Below are 22,839 nucleotides of genomic sequence, written 5' to 3'. Positions count from 1 at the left end.
CAAAGTTTAGGCCCTCAATTTAATATTTAGGCCCTTAGAATCAAAGTTTAGGCCCTCAATTTAATATTTAGGCCCTTAGAATGAAAGTTTTGGCCCTCAATTTATTATTTAGGCCCTTAGAATCAAACTTTAGGCCCTCAATTTAATATTTAGGCCCTTAGAATGAAAGTTTAGGCCCTCAATTTATTATTTAGGCTCTTAGAATCAAACTTTAGGCCGTCAATTTAATATTTAGGCCCTTAGAATGAAAGTTTAGGCCCTAAATTTAATATTTAGGCTCTTAGAATCAAAGTTTAGGCCCTAAATTTAATATTTAGGTCCTTAGAATCAAAGTTTAGTCCCTCAATTTATTATTTAGCCCCTTAGAATGAAAGTTTAAGCCCTAAATTTAATATTTAGGCCCTTAGAATCAAAGTTTAGGCCCTAAATTTAATATTTAGGTCCTTAGAATCAAAGTTTAGTCCCTAAATTTAATATTTAGGCCCTTAGAATCAAAGTTTAGGCCCTAAATTTAATATTTAGGTCCTTAGAATCAAACTTTAGTCCCTCAATTTAATATTTAGGTCCTTAGAATCAAAGTTTAGTCCCTCAATTTATTATTTAGGCCCTTAGAATGAAAGTTTAAGTCCTAAATTTAATATTTAGGCCCTTATAATCAAAGTTTAGGCCCTAAATTTAATATTTAGGTCCTTAGAATCAAAGTTTAGGCCCTCAATTTAATATTTAGGCCCTTAGAATCAAAGTTTAGGCCCTAAATTTAATATTTAGGCCCTTAGAATCAAAGTTTAGGCCCTAAATTTAATATTTAGGCCCTTAGAATCAAAGTTGAGGTCCTAAATTTAATATTTAGGCCCTTAGAATCAAAGTTTAGGCCCTCAATTTAATATTTAGGCCCTTAGAATGAAAGTTTAGGCCCTCAATTTATTATTTAGGCCCTTAGAATGAAAGTTTAGGCCCTCAATTTATTATTTAGGCCCTTAGAATCAAACTTTAGGGCGTCAATTTAATATTTAGGCCCTTAGAATGAAAGTTTAGGCCCTAAATTTAATATTTAGGCCCTTAGATTGAATCAAAGTTTAGGCCCTAAATTTAATATTTAGGTTCTTAGAATCAAAGTTTAGGCCCTCAATTTAATATTTAGGCTCTTAGAATCAAAGTTTAGGCCCTCAATTTAATATTTAGGTCCTTAGAATCAAAGTTTAGTCCCTCAATTTATTATTTAGGCCCTTAGAATGAAAGTTTAGGCCCTAAATTTAATATTTAGGCCCTTAGAATCAAAGTTTAGGCCTTAAATTTAATATTTAGGTCCTTAGAATCAAAGTTTAGGCCCTAAATTTAATATTTAGGTCCTTAGAATCAAACTTTAGTCCCTCAATTTAATATTTAGGTTCTTAGAATCAAAGTTTAGGCCCTCAATTTATTATTTAGGCCCTTAGAATGAAAGTTTAGGCCCTAAATTTAATATTTAGGTCCTTAGAATCAAAGTTTAGGCCCTAAATTTAATATTTAGGCCCTTAGAATCAAAATTTAGGCCCTAAATTTAATATTTAGGTCCTTAGAATCAAAGTTTAGGCCCTAAATTTAATATTTAGGAACTTAGAATCAAAGTTTAGTCCCTCAATTTATTATTTAGGCACTTAGAATGAAAGTTTAAGCCCTAAATTTAATATTTAGGCCCTTAGAATCAAAGTTTAGGCCCTAAATTTAATATTTAGGTCCTTAGAATCAAAGTTTAGGCCCTAAATTTAATATTTAGGCCCTTAGAATCAAAGTCTAGGCCCTAAATTTAATATTTAGGTCCTTAGAATCAAACTTTAGTCCCTCAATTTAATATTTAGGTTCTTAGAATCAAAGTTTAGGCCCTCAATTTATTATTTAGGCCCTTAGAATGAAAGTTTAGGCCCTAAATTTAATATTTAGGCCCTTAGAATCAAAGTTTAGGCTCTAAATTTAATATTTAGGCCCTTAGAATCAAAGTTTAGGCCCTCAATTTAATATTTAGGCCCTTAGAATGAAAGTTTAGGCCCTCAATTTATTATTTAGGCCCTTAGAATGAAAGTTTAGGCCCTCAATTTATTATTTAGGCCCTTAGAATCAAACTTTAGGCCGTCAATTTAATATTTAGGCCCTTAGAATGAAAGTTTAGGCCCTAAATTTAATATTTAGGCCCTTAGAATCAAAGTTTCGGCCCTAAATTTAATATTTAGGTTCTTAAAATCAAAGTTTAGGCCCTCAATTTAATATTTAGGTCCTTAGAATCAAACTTTAGTCCCTCAATTTATTATTTAGGCCCTTAGAATGAAAGTTTAGGCCCTAAATTTAATATTTAGGCCCTTAGAATCAAAGTTTAGGCCTTAAATTTAATATTTAGGTCCTTAGAATCAAAGTTTAGGCCCTAAATTTAATATTTAGGTCCTTAGAATCAAACTTTAGTCCCTCAATTTAATATTTAGGTTCTTAGAATCAAAGTTTAGGCCCTCAATTTATTATTTAGGCCCTTAGAATGAAAGTTTAGGCCCTAAATTTAATATTTAGGTCCTTAGAATCAAAGTTTAGGCCCTAAATTTAATATTTAGGCCCTTAGAATCAAAATTTAGGCCCTAAATTTAATATTTAGGTCCTTAGAATCAAAGTTTAGGCCCTAAATTTAATATTTAGGAACTTAGAATCAAAGTTTAGTCCCTCAATTTATTATTTAGGCACTTAGAATGAAAGTTTAAGCCCTAAATTTAATATTTAGGCCCTTAGAATCAAAGTTTAGGCCCTAAATTTAATATTTAGGTCCTTAGAATCAAAGTTTAGGCCCTAAATTTAATATTTAGGCCCTTAGAATCAAAGTCTAGGCCCTAAATTTAATATTTAGGTCCTTAGAATCAAACTTTAGTCCCTCAATTTAATATTTAGGTTCTTAGAATCAAAGTTTAGGCCCTCAATTTATTATTTAGGCCCTTAGAATGAAAGTTTAGGCCCTAAATTTAATATTTAGGCCCTTAGAATCAAAGTTTAGGCTCTAAATTTAATATTTAGGCCCTTAGAATCAAAGTTTAGGCCCTCAATTTAATATTTAGGCCCTTAGAATGAAAGTTTAGGCCCTCAATTTATTATTTAGGCCCTTAGAATGAAAGTTTAGGCCCTCAATTTATTATTTAGGCCCTTAGAATCAAACTTTAGGCCGTCAATTTAATATTTAGGCCCTTAGAATGAAAGTTTAGGCCCTAAATTTAATATTTAGGCCCTTAGAATCAAAGTTTCGGCCCTAAATTTAATATTTAGGTTCTTAAAATCAAAGTTTAGGCCCTAAATTTAATATTTAGGTCCTTAGAATCAAACTTTAGTCCCTCAATTTAATATTTAGGTTCTTAGAATCAAAGTTTAGGCCCTCAATTTATTATTTAGGCCCTTAGAATGAAAGTTTAGGCCCTAAATTTAATATTTAGGCCCTTAGAATCAAAGTTTAGGCCTTAAATTTAATATTTAGGCCCTTAGAATCAAAATTTAGGTTCTAAATTTAATATTTAGGTCCTTAGAATCAAAGTTTAGGCCCTAAATTTAATATTTAGGTCCTTAGAATCAAAGTTTAGTCCCTCAATTTATTATTTAGGCCCTTAGAATGAAAGTTTAAGCCCTAAATTTAATATTTAGGCCCTTAGAATCAAAGTTTAGGCCCTAAATTTAATATTTCGGCCCTTAGAATCAAAGTTTAGGCCCTAAATTTAATATTTAGGTCCTTAGAATCAAAGTTTAGGCCCTCAATTTAATATTTAGGCCCTTAGAATGAAAGTTTAGGCCCTCAATTTATTATTTAGGCCCTTAGAATCAAACTTTTGGCCCTCAATTTAATATTTAGGCCCTTAGAATGAAAGTTTAGGCCCTCAATTTATTATTTAGGCCCTTAGAATCAAACTTTAGGCCGTCAATTTAATATTTAGGCCCTTAGAATGAAAGTTTGGGCCCTAAATTTAATATTTAGGCCCTTAGAATCAAAGTTTAGGCCCTCAATTTAATATTTAGGCCCTTAGAATCAAAGTTTAGGCCCTCAATTTAATATTTAGGCCTTTAGAATGAAAGTTTAGGCCCTCAATTTATTATTTAGGCCCTTAGAATCAAACTTTAGGCCCTCAATTTAATATTTAGGCCCTTAGAATGAAAGTTTAGGCCCTCAATTTATTATTTAGGCTCTTAGCATCAAACTTTAGGCCGTCAATTTAATATTTAGGCCCTTAGAATGAAAGTTTAGGCCCTACATTTAATATTTAGGCCCTTAGAATCAAAGTTTAGGCCCTAAATTTAATATTTAGGCCCTCAGAATCAAAGTTTAGGCCCTAAATTTAATATTTAGGCCCTTAGAATCAAAGTTTAGGCCCTCAATTTAATATTTAGGCCCTTAGAATGAAAGTTTAGGCCCTCAATTTAATATTTAGGCCCTTAGAATGAAAGTTTAGGCTCTCAATTTAATATTTAGGCCCTTAGAATCAAAGTTAAGGCCCTCAATTTATTATTTAGGCCCTTAGAATGAAAGTTTAGGCCCTCAATTTATTATTTAGGCCCTTAGAATCAAAGTTTAGTCCCTCAATTTAATATTTAGGTTCTTAGAATCAAAGTTTAGGTCCTCAATTTAATATTTAGGCTTCAAGAATCGAAGATTAGGCCCTCAATTTAATATTTAGGCCATAAGAATCAAAGATTAGGCCCTCAATTTAATATTTAGGCCTTTGGAATCGAAGATTAGGATCTCAATTTAAAATTTACGTCCTAAGAATCAAAGATTAGGCCCTCAATTTAATATTTAGGCTCTAGGAATCAAAGATTAGGTCCTAAATTTAATATTTAGACCTTAAAAATCAAAGATTAGGCCCTCAATTTAATATTTAGGCTTCAAGAATCGAAGATTAGGCCCTCAATTTAATATTTAGGCCCTAAGAATCGAAGATTAGGACCTCAATTTAAAATATAGGCCCTAAGAATCAAAGTTTAGGCCCTAAATTTAATATTTAGGCCCTTAGAATCAAAGTTTAGGTCCTAAATTTAATATTTAGGTCCTTAGAATCAAAGTTTAGGCCCTCAATTTAATATTTAGGCCCTTAGAATGAAAGTTTAGGCCCTCAATTTATTATTTAGGCCCTTAGAATCAAAGTTTAGGCCCTCAATTTAATATTTAGGCTCTTAGAATGAAAGTTTAGGCCCTCAATTTATTATTTAGGCCCTTAGAATCAAAGTTTAGGCCCTCAATTTAATATTTAGGCCCTTAGAATGAAAGTTTAGGCCCTCAATTTAATATTTAGGCCCTTAGAATGAAAGTTTAGGCCCTCAATTTATTATTTAGGCTCTTAGAATCAAACTTTAGGCCGTCAATTTAATATTTAGGCCCCTAGAATGAAAGTTTAGGCCCTAAATTTAATATTTAGGCCCTTAGAATCAAAGTTTAGGCCCTAAATTTAATATTTAGGCCCTTAGAATCAAACTTTAGGCCGTCAATTTAATATTTAGGCCCTTAGAATGAAAGTTTAGGCCCTAAATTTAATATTTAGGCCCTTAGAATCAAAGTTTAGGCCCTAAATTTAATATTTAGGCCCTCAGAATCAAAGTTTAGGCCCTAAATTTAATATTTAGGCTCTTAGAATCAAAGTTTAGGCCCTCAATTTAATATTTAGGCCCTTAGAATGAAAGTTTAGGCCCTCAATTTAATATTTAGGCCCTTAGAATGAAAGTTTAGGCTCTCAATTTAATATTTAGGCCCTTAGAATCAAAGTTAAGGCCCTCAATTTATTATTTAGGCCCTTAGAATGAAAGTTTAGGCCCTAAATTTAATATTTAGGCCCTTAGAATCAAAGTTTAGGTCCTAAATTTAATATTTAGGTCCTTAGAATCAAAGTTTAGGCCCTCAATTTAATATTTAGGCCCTTAGAATGAAAGTTTAGGCCCTCAATTTATTATTTAGGCCCTTAGAATCAAACTTTAGGCCGTCAATTTAATATTTAGGCCCTTAGAATGAAAGTTTAGGCCCTAAATTTAATATTTAGGCCCTTAGAATCAAAGTTTAGGCCCTAAATTTAATATTTAGGCCCTCAGAATCAAAGTTTAGGCCCTAAATTTAATATTTAGGCTCTTAGAATCAAAGTTTAGGCCCTCAATTTAATATTTAGGCCCTTAGAATGAAAGTTTAGGCCCTCAATTTAATATTTAGGCCCTTAGAATGAAAGTTTAGGCTCTCAATTTAATATTTAGGCCCTTAGAATCAAAGTTAAGGCCCTCAATTTATTATTTAGGCCCTTAGAATGAAAGTTTAGGCCCTCAATTTATTATTTAGGCCCTTAGAATCAAAGTTTAGTCCCTCAGTTTAATATTTAGGTTCTTAGAATCAAAGTTTAGGTCCTCAATTTAATATTTAGGCTTCAAGAATCGAAGATTAGGCCCTCAATTTAATATTTAGGCCATAAGAATCAAAGATTAGGCCCTCAATTTAATATTTAGGCCTTTGGAATCGAAGATTAGGATCTCAATTTAAAATTTACGTCCTAAGAATCAAAGATTAGGCCCTCAATTTAATATTTAGGCTCTAGGAATCAAAGATTAGGTCCTAAATTTAATATTTAGACCTTAAAAATCAAAGATTAGGTCCTCAATTTAATATTTAGGCTTCAAGAATCGAAGATTAGGCCCTCAATTTAATATTTAGGCCCTAAGAATCGAAGATTAGGACGTCAATTTAAAATATAGGCCCTAAGAATCAAAGATTAGGCCCTAAATTTAATATTTAGGCTCTTAGAATAAAAGTTTAGGCCCTAAATTTAATATTTAGGCCCTTAGAATCAAAGTTTAGGTCCTAAATTTAATATTTAGGTCCTTAGAATCAAAGTTTAGGCCCTCAATTTAATATTTAGGCCCTTAGAATGAAAGTTTAGGCCCTCAATTTATTATTTAGGCCTTTAGAATCAAAGTTTAGGCCCTCAATTTAATATTTAGGCTCTTAGAATGAAAGTTTAAGCCCTCAATTTATTATTTAGGCCCTTAGAATCAAAGTTTAGGCCCTCAATTTAATATTTAGGCCCTTAGAATGAAAGTTTAGGCCCTCAATTTAATATTTAGGCCCTTAGAATGAAAGTTTAGGCCCTCAATTTATTATTTAGGCTCTTAGAATCAAACTTTAGGCCGTCAATTTAATATTTAGGCCCTTAGAATGAAAGTTTAGGCCCTAAATTTATTATTTAGGCCCTTAGAATCAAAGTTTAGGCCCTAAATTTAATATTTAGGCCCTTAGAATCAAACTTTAGGCCGTCAATTTAATATTTAGGCCCTTAGAATGAAAGTTTAGGCCCTAAATTTAATATTTAGGCCTTTAGAATCAAAGTTTAGGCCCTAAATTTAATATTTAGGCCCTCAGAATCAAAGTTTAGGCCCTAAATTTAATATTTAGGCTCTTAGAATCAAAGTTTAGGCCCTCAATTTAATATTTAGGCCCTTAGAATGAAAGTTTAGGCCCTCAATTTAATATTTAGGCTCTTAGAATGAAAGTTTAGGCTCTCAATTTAATATTTAGGCCCTTAGAATCAAAGTTAAGGCCCTCAATTTATTATTTAGGCTCTTAGAATGAAAGTTTAGTCCCTCAATTTATTATTTAGGCCCTTAGAATCAAAGTTTAGTCCCTCAATTTAATATTTAGGTTCTTAGAATCAAAGTTTAGGTCCTCAATTTAATATTTAGGCTTCAAGAATCGAAGATTAGGCCCTCAATTTAATATTTAGGCCATAAGAATCAAAGATTAGGCCCTCAATTTAATATTTAGGCCTTTGGAATCGAAGATTAGGATCTCAATTTAAAATTTACGTCCTAAGAATCAAAGATTAGGCCCTCAATTTAATATTTAGGCTCTAGGAATCAAAGATTAGGTCCTAAATTTAATATTTAGACCTTAAAAATCAAAGATTAGGTCCTCAATTTAATATGTAGGCTTCAAGAAGCGAAGATTAGGCCCTCAATTTAATATTTAGGCCCTAAGATTCGAAGATTAGGACCTCAATTTAAAATATAGGCCCTAAGAATCAAAGATTAGGTCCTCAATTTAATATTTAGGCTCTAAGAATCGAAGATTAGGACCTCAATTTAATATTTAGGCCATAAGAATCAAAAATTAGGCCCTCAATTTAATATTTAGGCCTTTGGAATCGAAGATTAGGACCTCAATTTAAAATTTACGTCTTAAGAATCAAAGATTAGGCCCTCAATTTAATATTCAGCCCCTAAGAATCAAAGATTAGGCCCTCAATTTAATATTTAGGCCCTAGGAATCAAAGATTAGGCCCTCAATTTAATATTTAGCCCTAAGAATCAAAGATTAGGCCCTCAATTTATTATTTAGGCCCTAAGAATCAAAGATTAGGTCCTAAATTTAACATTTAGACCTTAAAAATCAAAGATTAGGTCCTCAATTTATTATTTAGGCTTCAAGAATCGAAGATTAGGCCCTCAATTTAATATTTAGGCTCTAAGAATCGAAGATTAGGACCTCAATTTAATATTTAGGCCAAAAGAATCAAAGATTAGGCCCTCAATTTAATATTTAGGCCTTTGGAATCGAAGATTAGGACCTCAATTTAAAATTTACGTCCTAAGAATCAAAGATTAGGCCCTCAATTCAATATTCAGCCCCTAAGAATCAAAGATTAGGCCCTCAATTTAATATTTAGGCCCTAGGAATCAAAGATTAGGCCCTCAATTTAATATTTAACCGTAAGAGTCAAAGATTAGGCCCTCAATTTATTATTTAGGCCCTAAGAATCAAAGATTAGGTCCTAAATTTAATATTTAGGCTTCAAGAATCGAAGATTAGGCCCTCAATTTAATATTTAGGCTCTAAGAATCGAAGATTAGGACCTCAATTTAAAATTTACGTCCTAAGAATCAAAGATTAGGCCCTCAATATAATATTCAGCCCCTAAGAATCAAAGATTAGGCCCTCAATTTAATATTTAGGCCCTAGGAATCAAAGATTAGGCCCTCAATTTAATATTTAGCCCTAATAATCAAAGATTAGGCCCTCAATTTATTATTTAGGCCCTAGGAATCAAAGATTACGTCCTAAATTTAATATTTAGACCTTAAAAATCAAAGATTAGGTCCTCAATTTAATATTTAGGCTTCAAGAATCGAAGATTAGGCCCTCAATTTAATATTTAGGCTCTAAGAATCGAAGGTTAGGACCTCAATTTGATATTTAGGCCATAAGAATCAAATATTAGGTCCTCAATTTAATATTTAGGCCTTAAGAATCGAAGATTATGCCCTCAATTTTATATTTAGGCCTTTAGAATCGAAGATTAGGACCTCAATTTAAAATTTACGTCCTAAGTGCCTTAGGCCGTCTCCCTTTCTTATGAGTCAATGATTAGGGGCGGAACTCAATATCCTTAGTCATTCTCCTTTCCTTATGAGTCAATGATTAGGGGTTGAACTCAATTGTCTTCGCCGTCTCCTTTCCTTATGAGTCAATGATTAGGGGTTGAACTCAATTGTCTTCGCCGTCTCCTTTCCTTCCAATGATTGGGGTTGATCTCAATTGCCTTAGCCGTCTCCTTTCCTTATGAGTCAATGATTTGGGGTTGAACTCAATTGCCTTAGGCCGTCTCCTTTCCTTATGAGTCAATGATTATGTGTTGAACTCAATTGTCTTCGCCGTCTCCTTTCCTTCCAATGATTAGGGGTTGATCTCAATTGCCTTAGCCGTCTCCTTTGCTTATGAGTCAATGATTTGGGGTTGAACTCAATTGCCTTAGGCCGTCTCCTTTCCTTATGAGTCAATGATTAGGGGTTGAACTCATTTGCCTTAGCCGTCTTCTTTCCTTATGAGTCAATGATTAGGGGTTGAACTCATTTGCCTTAGGCCGTCTCCTTTCCTTGTGAGTCAATGATTAGGGGTTGAACTCAATTGCCTTAGGCCGTCTGCTTTCCTTATGAGTCAATGATTAGGGGTTGAACTCAATTGCCTTATGCCGTCTCCCTTCCGTATGAGTCAACGATTAGGGGTTGAACTCAATTGCCTTAGGCCGTCTCCTTTCGTTATGAGTCAATTATTAGGGGTTGAACTCAATTGCCTTAGGCCGTCTCCTTTCCTTATGAGTCAATGATTAGGGGTTGAACTCAATTGCCTTAGGCCGTCTCTCTTTCTTATGAGTATTTGTATTACTCTGGTCTCAGGGCAAGTAGAGGCACTCAAGGCCGACACATTAATCAAAAATGAACAGCTATTAAAGCTAATGGGGGCCCTGAGAGCGAGCCTATTATTTGAGATAGGTATTAGTAAGGGAATTACATGGGAGAAGAGTTGTCCTGTCCCTTGTAATTTCAATGTATTTTATTAAAGGGGAGAAGAGTTGGGCTGTCCCTTGTAATTTCACTGTAATTTATTTCAAGAGAGAAGAGTTAGCTTGTCTCTTTTAATTTCACTGTAATTTATTTCAAGGGAGAATAGTTGGCTTGTCCCTTGTAATTTCACTGTAATTTATTACAGGAGAGAAAAGTTGGCTTGTCCCTTGTAATTTCTCTGTAATTATTACAGGAGAGAAGAGTTGGCTAGTCCCCGGTAATTTCAATGTAATTTATTGCAGGGGAGAAGAGTTGGCCTCTCCCTTGTAATTTTTTTGTAATTAATTACAGGAGAGAAGAGTTGGATAGTCTCTTGTAATTTCTTTGTAATTTAATACAGGGGAGAAAAGTTGGCTTGTTTCTTGTAATTTCACTGTAATTTATTACGAGAGAGTCGCTTGGCGAATCTCTCCCTATTTCACTTTAATTTATTACCAGAGATTCGGTTCGCCTATCTCTTGTAATTTCACTGTAATTTTTTACAAGAGAGTCTCTTGGCCAGTCTCTTGTAATTTATTACAAGAGAATCGCTTGGCCAAAGTCTTGTAATTTTACTGTAATTTATTACAAGAGAGTCGCTTGGCGAATCTCTTTTAGTTTCACTGTAATTTATTACAAGAGAGTCGGTTGATCAATCTCTTGTAATTTCACTGTTGTTTATTCTTACAAGAGAATCGCTTGGCTAATCTTTTTTAATTTCACTGTAGTTTATTACAAGAGAGTCGCTTGGCCAATCTCTTGTAATTTTGCTCTAATTTATTACAAGAGAGTCCCTTGGCCAGTCTCTTGTAATTTCACTTTTTACAAGAAATTCGTTTTGCCAGTCTCTTGTAATTTCACTGTATTTTAAGATATTCGCTTGGCCAGTCTCTTTTAATTTCACTGTAATTTATTACGAGAGAGTCGGTTGGCCAATGTCTTGTAATTTTACTGTAATTTGGTACAAGAGAGTCGGTTGGCCAATCTCTTGTAATTTCACTGTAATTTATTACAAGAGAGTCGCTTGGCCAGTCTCTTGTAATTTCACTGTAATTTATTACACGATAGTCGGTTGGCCAATCTCTTGTCTCGGACGATTTTAAAATATTTCCGGACAATTGTCTCGGACGATTTTTAAAGTTGTCTTCCCTCAATTTATATTTAGGTCCTAAGACTTTAATATTAGGCTCTAAGAAGTAAATATTTGGCCCTCAATTTAATATTTAGTCTCTAAGAGTTGAAGACTAGGCCCTCAATGTAATATTTCGGCCCTTAGAATTAAATATTAGGCCCTCAATTTGATTCGTAGGACCTAACAATTAAAGGTTAGGCCCTCAATTAATATTTTGGCCATAAGACTTAAAGATTAGGCTCTCAATTTAATATTTATGCCCTAAGAATTAAAGATTAGGCCCTCAATTTGATACTTAGTTCCTAACAATTAAAGATTAGGCCCTCAATTTAAGAGACTGGCCAACCAACTCTCTTGCCCAAGACAATTTTAAATATTGCTCCAATTCAATTTTAAAAATTGTCCCAAGACAATTCTAAAAATAGTCCAAGATAATTTTAAAAATTCTCCCCAAGACAATTTTGAGGTTAATATTTTTGTTTTCATGCAGACAACTTTATTTTCAGAACATAGCCAGTGATCTTCAGGGTGAAAATCATACAGTAAGTGGTGTTACAACAAGATCTATCTATCTATCTATCTACTGTATCTATTTATTGATTTTTAGTCGCATCTTGTTCGCCGTATTCTTTTTCGAAGGTCTTTTCCTATGACTATTTCCTTCCCGACGCCAGCATATTCGTCGTCATACTTCGAGCATTCTCGTTGTCTCAATTTTCGGGAAAGTAAACCTACGTGATTATCGCTTTGCAAAGACAGGAGATGGTATCGTTTGTCTTCAATCCTCTCGAAAATGGTCTCATTCTGACATTCCTTCATTCCAAAGACGTCGTCGCCATTGCAGCAACTTTCGTTCACTTCGATTCCATCGACGCCCTTGCCTAAGGCAACCACGTAGTATTTTCCTTCTGCCGTTCTTGCACAGAGAGGCATTGCCCTCATTGGTTCCTTTTTCGTCGTATTTGTCCATCGATACAGGAGTGTCTGAGGCGTAGCGAATCCTTTTGCGTCTGAATAATTCACGCGATCGACCCATCTAAATTCCGTATTGCATCTAGAACCGCTCCACTTCTATTAATTAATTAAGACCCGACTTTAGAAACACTTATGACGAGGATACGTATACTGTGCTAGAGTTTACTTCGATTTGAATTGCGCCCTTTGAATTGATTGTTAGGCAGTGCGTTTTTGACGCTCCGTATATGTATACCCAGAGGTTACTGCCACTGTATTTTGCACTGATTGCAACTTGAAACAGCTCCGTTTCTTCGGCCTGTGTCGCTTCTTCTTTCATTGGGAAGACCTTGTTGTGGGAAAAATTCGTCGATAGGAAATTCGGATACTCTCCCCCCTTGTCGTGAAACGAAACGAACATTCGATACGTCAGATTATCGTCATGAGGCGTGGACTTGCATAGCTTTGAAATAGGAGTCAGGCGAACTATATAGGGTATACACATGTATGAGAGCTTACGCCTTCAAAGGTTTTGTTGGAAACGGGTCTGCACGCTACGTTTTTCAACAGAGCAATGATGGCAACCGCTACTAGAAGGTTTCTTCCAAAGGCAGACATTTTTGACTGATTGATGAAGATGCTTATGCTGATGGTGCTGGTGCTGACTCTTCTCTCTTCTTATATACGCGTTCGTGCTCTTGGTGCGGGGAAATGGGATGTACTACTAGTATCTGGAAATACCGATTCATTGTTTCTGTCTCTTCAGAAGTTGGTTGCACTTTGGGTCTTGTTCTGCAATGTCACTTCCGCCCCTTGTAACAGTCATCCAAGAGGAAGTGTTGTAGGATGTGATACCATATGCATGGTGATACAATCAGGTGTCGCTTTGTGACGGTGTACGGGAAGACATCGACCTTCAATCAATTATTCGAAACCTTTCAGAGCAGTTACTGTTCCCAGCCCGAAAGCCCTGTAAGTGCGAGATGGCTCCAGCTTCGAGGAACCAGGGCTATTCTGATCGAGTCGACAGTGACTATTATACTTTACGCTGCATGCACTAAAACTCATTGGTACTTGGAAGTAGGTGCCTCGACACCCCTAGCTTTTTGTGCTCTTTCCCTCGCGCTTCTGTCGATCAAACCAAACATTCAAGTACTGAAGCGGAGAAGTGCAGCGCAAAAAAAATATTTTTTTGAAAAAAAACGACAGAATACTTCCATCTTTTTTCTCGCTTTCACCCATTGCTATTTAAGGTCTACAAGTCCACATTGGCGTCGACGCGGTTGAGAATCGAACCCGAGACCTCAAGAACGTATCGCCTAACTCGTGTGTAGGCTACAACCACTAAGTGATACAACAGTACTACTATACCATCCTTCGTGGTCTCATACTCTCATACTCTAAAGGCAATTCTACGCCGCGAAAGCAACGATAGACACCGCGAACGTTCCTACTCTCGAAGAAGCGTACGGGAGACATTCCTCCCGGATGTTTTCTGTTTCTTTTCTCTCCGCGTGGAACTCCGCGACGCGAATCGGCTTCGCGCGAGCCGATAGAAGGCGCTGTCACCCAGAAAACTCGCCAACACATCGTCCTCACAGGCGGAAGAAGAAAACGGCGGCTCTAGAACTCGTCTCGCGACTCGAAAGCGCGTTGCTAAGAGCTTCTAACGGTAAGCTTTCACCAGCGTCGTTTTCGTAGTCGTAGATAAGGAAGTAGGGGTCCCATTTCTTTATTTCGTCACAGTAGACCTCAACCTTACGTACAGGCCATGCACTACTAGTATCAAATAGCTAGCCTTATAGAGCGGTAGCAATCACTGAAGAAATTTCGTCGTAGAGCAAAGAGTTCGTGCTCCCTGAACGCACTCGTACTTCCTATAGGGGCGTTGACGCGTGTCCAACGTCAGTGTGACGTTATTATTCGAAAGACGTTGAATACAGGGAAACGCTCCATTCCCATCATTAGTGCAGTTTCTTAGAAAGTCTACACCCTTTTGCGTCCATTTTAGTTCTACGTCAGATTTGCTGACGCAGCTATAGCGACGCAAATCGTTGTTCTGTTGAATTGGGCACGTTGGAATTGGAGTCTTTTTCCTGCTTTAGATCCTTAGTCAAACTCATTTCTAGTTGTTTGTTTTGTACCTTTTTTGAATCGTGACTGTGTGAATCGTTTCGCCACCGATTCGGTTGACGACGCAGGCGATTTTCCACGTTTCGCCTGCTTCCATGTGAGTCGAATTCACGTGCACCCTTTTCGCGTTCGTAGAAGCGTATTCCCAACAGAGCCCTTGGCTCCCCCGTTCAGTGCAATAAGGTAGACGCTCGTTATCGTTCACAAAGCGCCACTCCATATAGGAGTAATCCGTCGTTTTGCAGCAGTAGAACTGTAGCATTTTATCCTTCGTCAACTTCTCTGTTAGATCGCAAGTTAGACAGAGATCAGCTGCAAAAATGGTCTTTAGACTCCACGGTTTCCTAAATCTCAACCTTACTTCTTTTGCATTTCGTTTTGACTGAAGAAACGGCTAAAGTATCTTTCTATGAAAACACTCTTCAGCACTAGAGTCGCATTTACTTACCGTAGACGAAGCACAAGGCGAAAGCACAGCGATAGAGCATTGTTTTGATAAGGTCACAGCAACTAACGTTCGAGCTGTTGTCTTCATCCCTTTTTATGTAAACCACCTAAACAAAGGGTGGAGTCTCTAACGGACCTGACACTCGCCACCTCCTATTCATATTTACTAAGAGTCAGCGCTGAAAGGTTTCTTAGATGAGTTTGCAATTTGGATTGATTAGATAAGTTGGAACGTACACTAGGCGTTTTGGTACTGCAACTGAAAGACCAATCGATGCGTTTCCGGGATGTCTGTCTCCAGATGACGCATGAATACAGTAGGTCATTTCCGTCACGCGTGGGTTTCTACACTGCACGGTCTTCATGCAACGGATCTTAGTTCCTCTTTTCAATTGATAGCTCTTTTATAGGGCAAAGAGGTCGCGAGACCTGTTGAACGTTCTAAATAAGTTTGCTTTGTCTTAAGGACTTTTTCTTTTTAGGACTCAGCAAAAGAAATCGTCTCAAAAGTAAGAAAACCCGCCTAGAGTTTGACGCCAAGAGATAGCCTAGTAAATGAATCATCCCTCCTGTAGCGTAGAGACACTGAGCCATTAGGGGACTATCATGCAATTGACTCCCTTCCCTATGAGGTCACCAATTTACTCCCCAGTAGTGGCAGGTCCAGTTGCCGTACACGTTAGAGTTTCTCCATAATTCACTAGCGATTTCTTTGCCAACGTTCAACGACAAAGCAAAAAGTAGACAATAGATAAAACACAATAGGCATGCAGTTCAAAGTCTATAGTATAGTCTACTGACGCTAGAACGAGTCACGGATCGTTGACCACCTTCTCGTGCTTTTCTACCATTCCTTCTATTGTTTGAACAATTGCGGCGAAATCGGGTCGACGAGCCGGATTTTCGTCCCAACATCGTACCATGACTTCGTATCTAAATATACATATAAGACCACGTTCGCTCGCTCGCTTGCTCGCTTCCTATGACGACTTACAGGTCTTGACAGCAATGCTTAGGCTTGCACATCTTATATCCTGTCGAACTGGTGACGAGTTCGAATAGCTTTTCGGTGGGGATTCCCGGGTAGGGTGTTCCGCCGGATGTGGCCACTTCCCAAAGCGTAATTCCGAACGACCATCTGTACGGAAGATATCGATTGGAGAGAGAGCCTTCTAGCACTCGTGGCTCTTACACGTCACTGTATTCGTTGTAGACTCGGTACATTAGGACTTCTGGTGCGCACCATTTGAAAGGGATTACTCCACCCTGGAGAGCGATTTTTCCCGGAGGGGGCTCTCTATTTTATATGCGAGCGAAATTACCGACGTTTTCTTTCTGTAATAATCGCTCGGGCCGAGATACTTCGATAGGCCGAAGTCGGAAATTTTTACGACTTCGTTCTTGAAGACTAGCACGTTTCTCGCGGCGAGATCACCGTGCACATACTGTATAAAACTAACACTTACACATGAACCCATGTTAATGTATGAGAATGACTTACTCCTTTTGAAGATACGTATTTCATTCCACTGGCGATTTGAAGTCCGAACGCTTGAGCCCTTTTTTCCATTTCACTCGACGTACTGTCCACAGACCGTTGACTTCTGAGATAATCGCGCAGATTTCCGTGATCAGCGTATTCCATAACAATTCTGCTAACGACTAAATTTGAAAAGTTTTTATAAACAAATATTTAATTTCTAAAAAGCACCTTCGTTTTCACTGCAATAACCGTAAACGTGAACGACGTTGTCGTGGTATCCTAAATTAATTGCGACGTCGGTTTCCTTCCTAAGGCTGTCTTTAACGTTTTCCGAATCTAAGTCTGCGTAAAATTCATTTTCGAACTCGGTGAGAGATTCGCTAATATTAGTTTTACTGACTTTTTAACATTTTAACTGCTACTTCAACTTGTTTCGTTGTTGCGCTATTATCTCGGAGGACAGTCATTTTACCGGCGACGACCGAACCAAAATGTCCTTCTCCTAATTATTTAATTAGAGCGATTTGTTAACTTTCTTCTGGGCTATTATGCACCTAATTTCTGAGACGTTAAAAGACACGATAGTGGTATTCGAAAATCCTTTCCGTTCCAAACGGTTTCAAGTGGCTCTTGATCGCAAAATGGAATTGTCGTTGTTTTCCTCAAAAATGAACTTCGTTTTATGAACGCGATCGACGCTATTACGATAGCAGCAAAGCCAACCGTAGTGCCAAGAGCGACAAAGACTCTATAGAAAGTATTAGTCTCGCGTTGTAACGAAACCTTTGAGGTAGATATAGCCTTGCGCTTACCTATTAGAAGATGACCTCGACATCATCTCTTCAGTTACATTTGGCGTAACTGTAACTGTCGAAAAGCCAGTTTCTGTTCCTTTTTTGTTTAAGATTCGTTTTTCCGGTTTGTCTATAGAGATATTATCTTCAGTTACGTTTGACGTCACTGTCGAGGCTTTATTCTCTGTCTCGTGCACGTTTCTTGTGGCCGGAAACGAGCTGATGGACAGAATGAGTAGAGTAGGTTTTCATATTACGGTATTTGTACCGGCGGGGTGGCGTAGTTGGCGTTCGTTTACTCGAAGCACCGTGCGTTCTTTTATTAGCTAATTTTCTTTCGGTTGTCGGCGTTTGAACAAGGTCAGTCGTAGGCTCTACGCAAACGTTGCCATGGCGAACCCCGTGTTGCGATATCAACTATAGTACCTTGAAATATCACAGTGAGATAATGAGCTTTTATTCCGTCGAATGAATGAATCTCGCACTTGAAGATAAACTTTTCTGCATTTTTCGCCGTCAAAAACGTTTTGCTGACGTTCAAGCGTTTCGACAGTGATGATTTATAGTCCGAACAAAACGCGGATTTGGCTGAGCACTCGCGAGGCAGCTTGCTGCCGTTGACGAACGTCCAATCTATTCTGTGAACGTCTGCGCCTTTGCAGCACCGCATCAATTCTGTTGCATTTGTCAACGTGCCAGTCCCTACCCCGACGGTTTCGTTTTTTTCTATGCACCCGGATGCTTCTCCTTATAGAAGAGCACCCGACTAACGAACCGCGCCGTTTTGCTTCCGTCTAGCCAGCTCACCTTCCTCGACAGGGTTCGGTATACTAGCACTTAGCAGAGGCAATCTTAGCACGAGTTGCCAAAAAACCGGACGGCGTTGCATGACGTCGACTAGAAAGCAGCTACATGTAGTGTCGTAATCCCGTAGCGTTCCCTCGTTTTTGTGCATGCCTGTCAGCACGACCTTTGTCTCGCACCGTCAAATCGAATTTCCTGAGAGGAAGCTATTGGAAGTCTTCGTCATCGTAGCACGATCATTCGCCCAGAAGGTCGGCTCGTTGCATGACGAAGCAGCGCTCTTGGGATTTAGCATCTCGTCTCTCGTGCACCTTTTCGAGCTACCATCTAAACGATTCAAAAAGCGCTCGTAGTAATTATTGCCCTGCAGTTACTTATTTACCGGATGGTGCCACAGGCGAGCAGCTGTGTGGAACGTTGATTCCTTACTTAATTGATTAATGTTTATATAGCAGAGCACTCGATAGTATGTGTACTAAGAATAGCCTCAGGTACTTACCCGTATAGCGTCTAATTTTAGCACGATTTACGCACGTAAGATCGTGCCAAAAATAAGACCTTTTCCTCAGGTACAAAACCGATATTTCGTCGAACCTTGGGAAGAAAATTCGTCGCGAGTAAAGTAGGTTCGGGCTCGCTGCTAGTCGCACATACGTTGTCTTTTAGCAGAAGCGTTTTGAGGTTGTAATGTTTCCGTCTCGCAGGCAAGTACTTGTTTCCCCAGAATTATCTTCAGCGCATGCTTTCCCAAACACGTCCACATCCGCTTTATTATTTTCATTTCTCGCGGCAGAAGACGTTTGACCTTGCCCCTAGCTTTCCCGTTTCTATATACATGCGCGGAGATTGCTCCAATCTGGTTCTAGTTCTAATTCATTTAGACGTCAGTTTTCGTCTGAATCCGTTGAGATGCTTAGGTCCAACTTGATTACTATTAGGGACGTTCTGTAGAGAGATCGAATGTCGACGCATATCTCGACGATGTCGCTGGTCCTATTGGTTTAGTAGTCTCAAACCGGCGTCTCGGTATTGCATGCTACGTGGGCCAACGTAGTTTTAATGCGATACGGGAAAGGGAAACTAACTGTTGCTCATCGTTCCGTCTCACCCAGTTAGCGTTGTGGTTTGCCTCCGCTTTATATATTACGCAATGATTACGACTTGCAGGAGTAGCTTGGCATATTAACCGTCTTACCTCGTCTTTAGTTCCAAGCCCCAATTAATTGTACGAGGGAATAAAGCGAGGCTGAAACGCGCGTCACTCTGTCGTCACATCCGGCATTCTGACCGGTCTGTTTCCGCCTCATTAATAAAACGCTCTGAAGTTTCCGCAACGCTATAGTCAAGCAGAGGTTCCCCACCCCCACCCTCACCCCCCTGTTGAATCAAGTAGAGGGCAGCTTAGCTTCCAAAAAATTAATTCATAACTTGGTGTTCCGATACCGCGCTTGGCTATTAATAACTGACTTCCGCAACGTCATTTTTGAACAAAACGATTACAACACACTCAAAAAACGCAGATAAACGGGAAGTTCGGATAACGTTTTCTAACATTCTCCACGCACTAACAAATTCACATCGCGTCTATTCACTGATTCGTAAACTCGACCATCATTGGCAGATGGTCCGATACTTCCTTCCACGTGGCGAAAACGGGCATACCCGCATTCGGCGTAGCAGTCAGCGAATTATCGATGATATCCCGATTTGCACCGTCTTTCATTAGCTCGGGATTGACAACCTCACAGCCGGTAATTCCGGGTACAGTATTACTACTGTACCACACGTAGTCGCGAATATGTTTAGAGGTAATCAGCGTGTACTCCCATCCTGGAGCGCCATTTCTGTGCATGCATCTGCAGTAGATAAAAAGCAGAGTTACATACGTTCTTGCCTCCATGCATGCGTAGTCTTACGGTAGACTGCCGGACGGTTTGTCGGCATTGAAGTCACCCACGAGATAGACGTTTCCCACGAGCGCGTGCGGCGGATTTGCTTGGGCAAAGGCTTCGGCGTGCCTTTGGTAGAGTTTGCTAGTTTCGATTTTCGAATGCTCGTTTCTGATGTGCACAGAGAAGACGGTGACGCGCGTAGGCTATATATAGAACCCCGATTAGTTATACCATCACACGTGTGACAGTGACGTCACTGTCACAGAAGCGCGCGTTTTCTAAGCACTTACTGAGGTGGTTAGCGTTTCGAACGTACATCCAAACATGGGCCTGTATGTTTTCGGCGTCGCTGTTCCGACAGGATCATTGACTGGTAAGTCCGTACACTGAATCACTTTCAGAATGCTTGCGTCGAACGCAATTCCCAACTCCTTCGCATCGGGATGCGATGAAACGACTAAGGCCTTATTATAGAGCGTCGCCGCCGATCCGGACAGCTCTTGAAGTGCTAGTATGTTGAACTGTTCGAACATCCTCGTATACTCAACTCGATTATCATATTCCTTTCGTCCAGATTTGCCCGTACTTCTCACTTGAAAATTTTGAAGATTCCACGTTCCGATCACGGCCTGACTGAGCGGATCTTGAAAGCGAAGCGGTAAGTGATCGCTGAGATCGTAGCTTCGCACTCTGGGCTCCGTAGATCGTAGAACATTCGATTTAGGGACGTAGCTTTTGTATACTAATGCCGGTCGTCCGCCTGGGGGCGCGGTCGGATAGTATTGGTGTAGTAGTCGCGTGCTTTCGCTGACGAGTAGATGATCGAAGTGGGATTCCTTCTTGTCGCTTCCGTCCTTTTGCGTCGTGCCGCCTGTGTCGTGGAATCGCATATTAGAGCTACGTTCAATTTCATTTTAAAGATATTCTCCTCGTTCGCGAAGGGATTTCTTACAGCGTTCTGATCGTGAAGTGCATGTCTTCTCGCGTTTTATCGATGCTGAGTTTGGGGGCCCCGATATTGAAATCGCCTCCGATGAGAACCGATTTGCAATTGAGAGCCGGATTTAGAGCATCGATACGGCTTTTCAGATCTACGATTTGATTTTTCCTTTTTGTCTGGTCCCCTTGAGTTAGATGGACCGTGTAGAAATGAATGCATTGGTGCGATTGACCTCCGCTTGGTCGGTACTGCAAAGGAGAGAGTTAAAAGCTCTTGAGGCTATTTAATGGGAATATTTTACCCGAAATCGGCAGTAGAGGCCGTACGCCTTGGTATTGTACGTAATCTCGTCGCATTCCTCTTGCTGAACGTCGGCCGATTTGTAGTAGAACGTCGTTCCGCTCTTTTGCTCTTTGCCGGGAGGAAGAGTGATCTTTGCATAGCCTTGCTTTGCCACTTCGACGTCGAGCGGATTAACTTTCGCCGTTTCCTGTATGGCCATGATATCGGTTTCCTTTATAACCTTTATCATAGTTTCCATAACGCTGGAGCCGTGAGCTCGAGAAAGTCGAGCGACACCGTTGATATTCATCGTCCCAACTACCGAGAAATATGTTAAAAACGTGGGTTTATAGCCACGTGATTGTTGCGTTATGTTAATTAGTTCTCATACTTACATTTCCTTCCGTTAGGAATCACGTCCTTGTCGGCGAAGGGTTGTTTCAGCGCTTCTGCGTCTTGCATCAAAGTTTTCACGTGCCGATAGTTGAATCGGAGCCCGCATACGTACGTTCCCGCCGTCGTTGACGGCGCTTTGGGCAGCCGCAAAAACGACAGCTACTGATGCGACGAGAGTCGATTGCAGACCGCAAACGATTCGCCGCGCATAACCAAAGCCGGAATGGCGACGGCTCTCGTCAGCTTTTGCGTAATTTGCCGGAAGAACGAGGCACCGTCACGGATGTAGCTCAGCAGATGCGCCTGGTACGTACCCGTGCACTTTAAGGCAACCCTTTCCGCCTTATCTTCAAAATTGCATGAGTTTATCACGGTGTTAATGTCGCGGGCGTGCTGCTTTTCGTCGCCAAGTCCTTCCTGGGCCGCGTAGTACGAAGAGATTCGATAGGGATGCTGTTGAACCTGCTCCGGTAAGATCAACCAGTTCTTATCTGTCGTCTGCCAATCGCCCGTCCACGAAGGAAACGCGAAGACTTCGGGTAGAGGGGATACGGGGCCGTTTAGGAGAAGAAGCACGAAGGGGTAATTCGGTCGGTACATCATCGTTTGGACACCGTACGTGTTCCCTCTTCGGGAGAACTGCAATGGGGGCATTGTGTTCGCTTGCGGCTGGGCGCAGACGGACGCCGTAAGTACGAGACGGCTCGAAAGAAGAACTCCGCCGCAGGACGCGGAACGAATTTGCCGGCTTGATCGAGCTGGCGAATCGTGCCGTAGACGTGCATTTTGTGATTTATCGGCTTATCTGGATCGGTTGCAGCCTATTGAAAGTCTCTCCGTTCGCGCAGATGATGCAAAAGATTTGCGAAATTTTCATCGTCTTGTTCTTCTTCTTCTTGTTCTTCTTCTTCTTCGTCTACTGTCTTGTCTAAGATTGTCCCCGGATTCTCCGGACTCTTGTTGTTGTTCATCTTTTCGGAGACAGCAGCTTCTTTATTGTTATTGCTCGTTTTTACCGCGCGCTTGCTCGCTGCAGAGTAGAAGCGCGAATAGAACGAAGAGACTCTTCCACATGGCGACGCGTTCTCTTCGCTTCGAAAAACGACTTCAGCTGTCACGGCGATATCTCTTTAAGTTACCCTCTGTTGACATGAGTCATCATTCTTTTGACAACCGACGTCCTCTTTTTCTGGTTAACGCGCCAACGTCAAGAGAAACCTTGACGTTGCAGGAAAAAGATTAGC

At 39.3% G+C, this 22,839-nt stretch overlaps 3 protein-coding genes and 1 long non-coding RNA gene across 12 annotated transcripts; 1 reads left to right on the top strand and 3 right to left on the bottom strand.

Moving 5' to 3' along the window:
• Window positions 1-12,039: 12,039 nt before the first annotated feature.
• Window positions 12,040-22,760, top strand: LOC136195777 (uncharacterized). Of its 3 annotated transcripts, none has more exons than XR_010671943.1 (7): window positions 12,040-13,772; window positions 13,831-14,096; window positions 15,487-15,513; window positions 18,655-18,789; window positions 18,967-20,488; window positions 20,552-21,540; window positions 21,610-22,760. It is a non-coding gene; the product is annotated as an uncharacterized lncRNA (long non-coding RNA). The 3 variants fall into 3 exon arrangements; XR_010671944.1 differs by having other exon boundaries at window positions 12,041-13,576; window positions 13,678-13,772; window positions 18,655-20,488; window positions 21,610-22,759; XR_010671942.1 differs by having other exon boundaries at window positions 12,041-13,772; window positions 18,655-20,488; window positions 21,610-22,759.
• On the bottom strand, window positions 14,141-15,151 carry LOC136195776 (uncharacterized). Of its 2 annotated transcripts, none has more exons than XM_065985241.1 (4): window positions 15,006-15,151; window positions 14,919-14,951; window positions 14,569-14,869; window positions 14,141-14,520 (listed from the first exon to the last, which is right to left on the bottom strand). In XM_065985241.1, exons 1-4 carry the CDS (start codon window positions 15,043-15,045, stop codon window positions 14,241-14,243), a joined length of 654 nt encoding a protein of 217 aa, XP_065841313.1. In that variant the 5' UTR covers window positions 15,046-15,151; the 3' UTR covers window positions 14,141-14,240. The 2 variants fall into 2 exon arrangements, with proteins under 2 accessions (XP_065841313.1, XP_065841312.1); XM_065985240.1 differs by having other exon boundaries at window positions 14,141-14,523; window positions 15,006-15,114.
• On the bottom strand, window positions 15,690-19,213 carry LOC136195774 (fibroblast growth factor receptor 1-like). Of its 6 annotated transcripts, none has more exons than XM_065985233.1 (15): window positions 18,740-19,197; window positions 18,585-18,679; window positions 18,468-18,513; window positions 18,089-18,412; window positions 17,708-18,028; window positions 17,550-17,655; window positions 17,300-17,500; window positions 17,042-17,235; window positions 16,888-16,989; window positions 16,716-16,829; window positions 16,506-16,666; window positions 16,327-16,449; window positions 16,197-16,270; window positions 15,999-16,142; window positions 15,690-15,937 (listed from the first exon to the last, which is right to left on the bottom strand). In XM_065985233.1, the coding sequence occupies exons 4-15, from the start codon at window positions 18,234-18,236 to the stop codon at window positions 15,817-15,819; spliced, it is 1,809 nt and encodes a 602-aa protein (XP_065841305.1). In that variant the 5' UTR covers window positions 18,237-18,412; window positions 18,468-18,513; window positions 18,585-18,679; window positions 18,740-19,197; the 3' UTR covers window positions 15,690-15,816. The 6 variants fall into 6 exon arrangements, with proteins under 6 accessions (XP_065841305.1, XP_065841304.1, XP_065841306.1 ...); XM_065985232.1 differs by having other exon boundaries at window positions 18,468-18,679; window positions 18,740-18,953; window positions 19,018-19,197; XM_065985234.1 differs by having other exon boundaries at window positions 18,089-18,178; window positions 18,239-18,412; window positions 18,468-18,679; window positions 18,740-19,196.
• On the bottom strand, window positions 19,561-21,887 carry LOC136195775 (uncharacterized). The gene is made up of 6 exons (XM_065985239.1): window positions 21,595-21,887; window positions 21,219-21,517; window positions 20,930-21,165; window positions 20,268-20,874; window positions 20,002-20,180; window positions 19,561-19,941 (listed from the first exon to the last, which is right to left on the bottom strand). Exons 1-6 carry the CDS (start codon window positions 21,659-21,661, stop codon window positions 19,674-19,676), a joined length of 1,656 nt encoding a protein of 551 aa, XP_065841311.1. The 5' UTR covers window positions 21,662-21,887; the 3' UTR covers window positions 19,561-19,673.
• Window positions 22,761-22,839: the final 79 nt, after the last annotated feature.

The sequence above is a fragment of the Oscarella lobularis genome, chromosome 15, assembly GCF_947507565.1.
Source record: "Oscarella lobularis chromosome 15, ooOscLobu1.1, whole genome shotgun sequence".
NCBI lineage: Eukaryota > Metazoa > Porifera > Homoscleromorpha > Homosclerophorida > Oscarellidae > Oscarella > Oscarella lobularis.
This window is presented reverse-complemented; position numbering and strand designations above follow the sequence as displayed.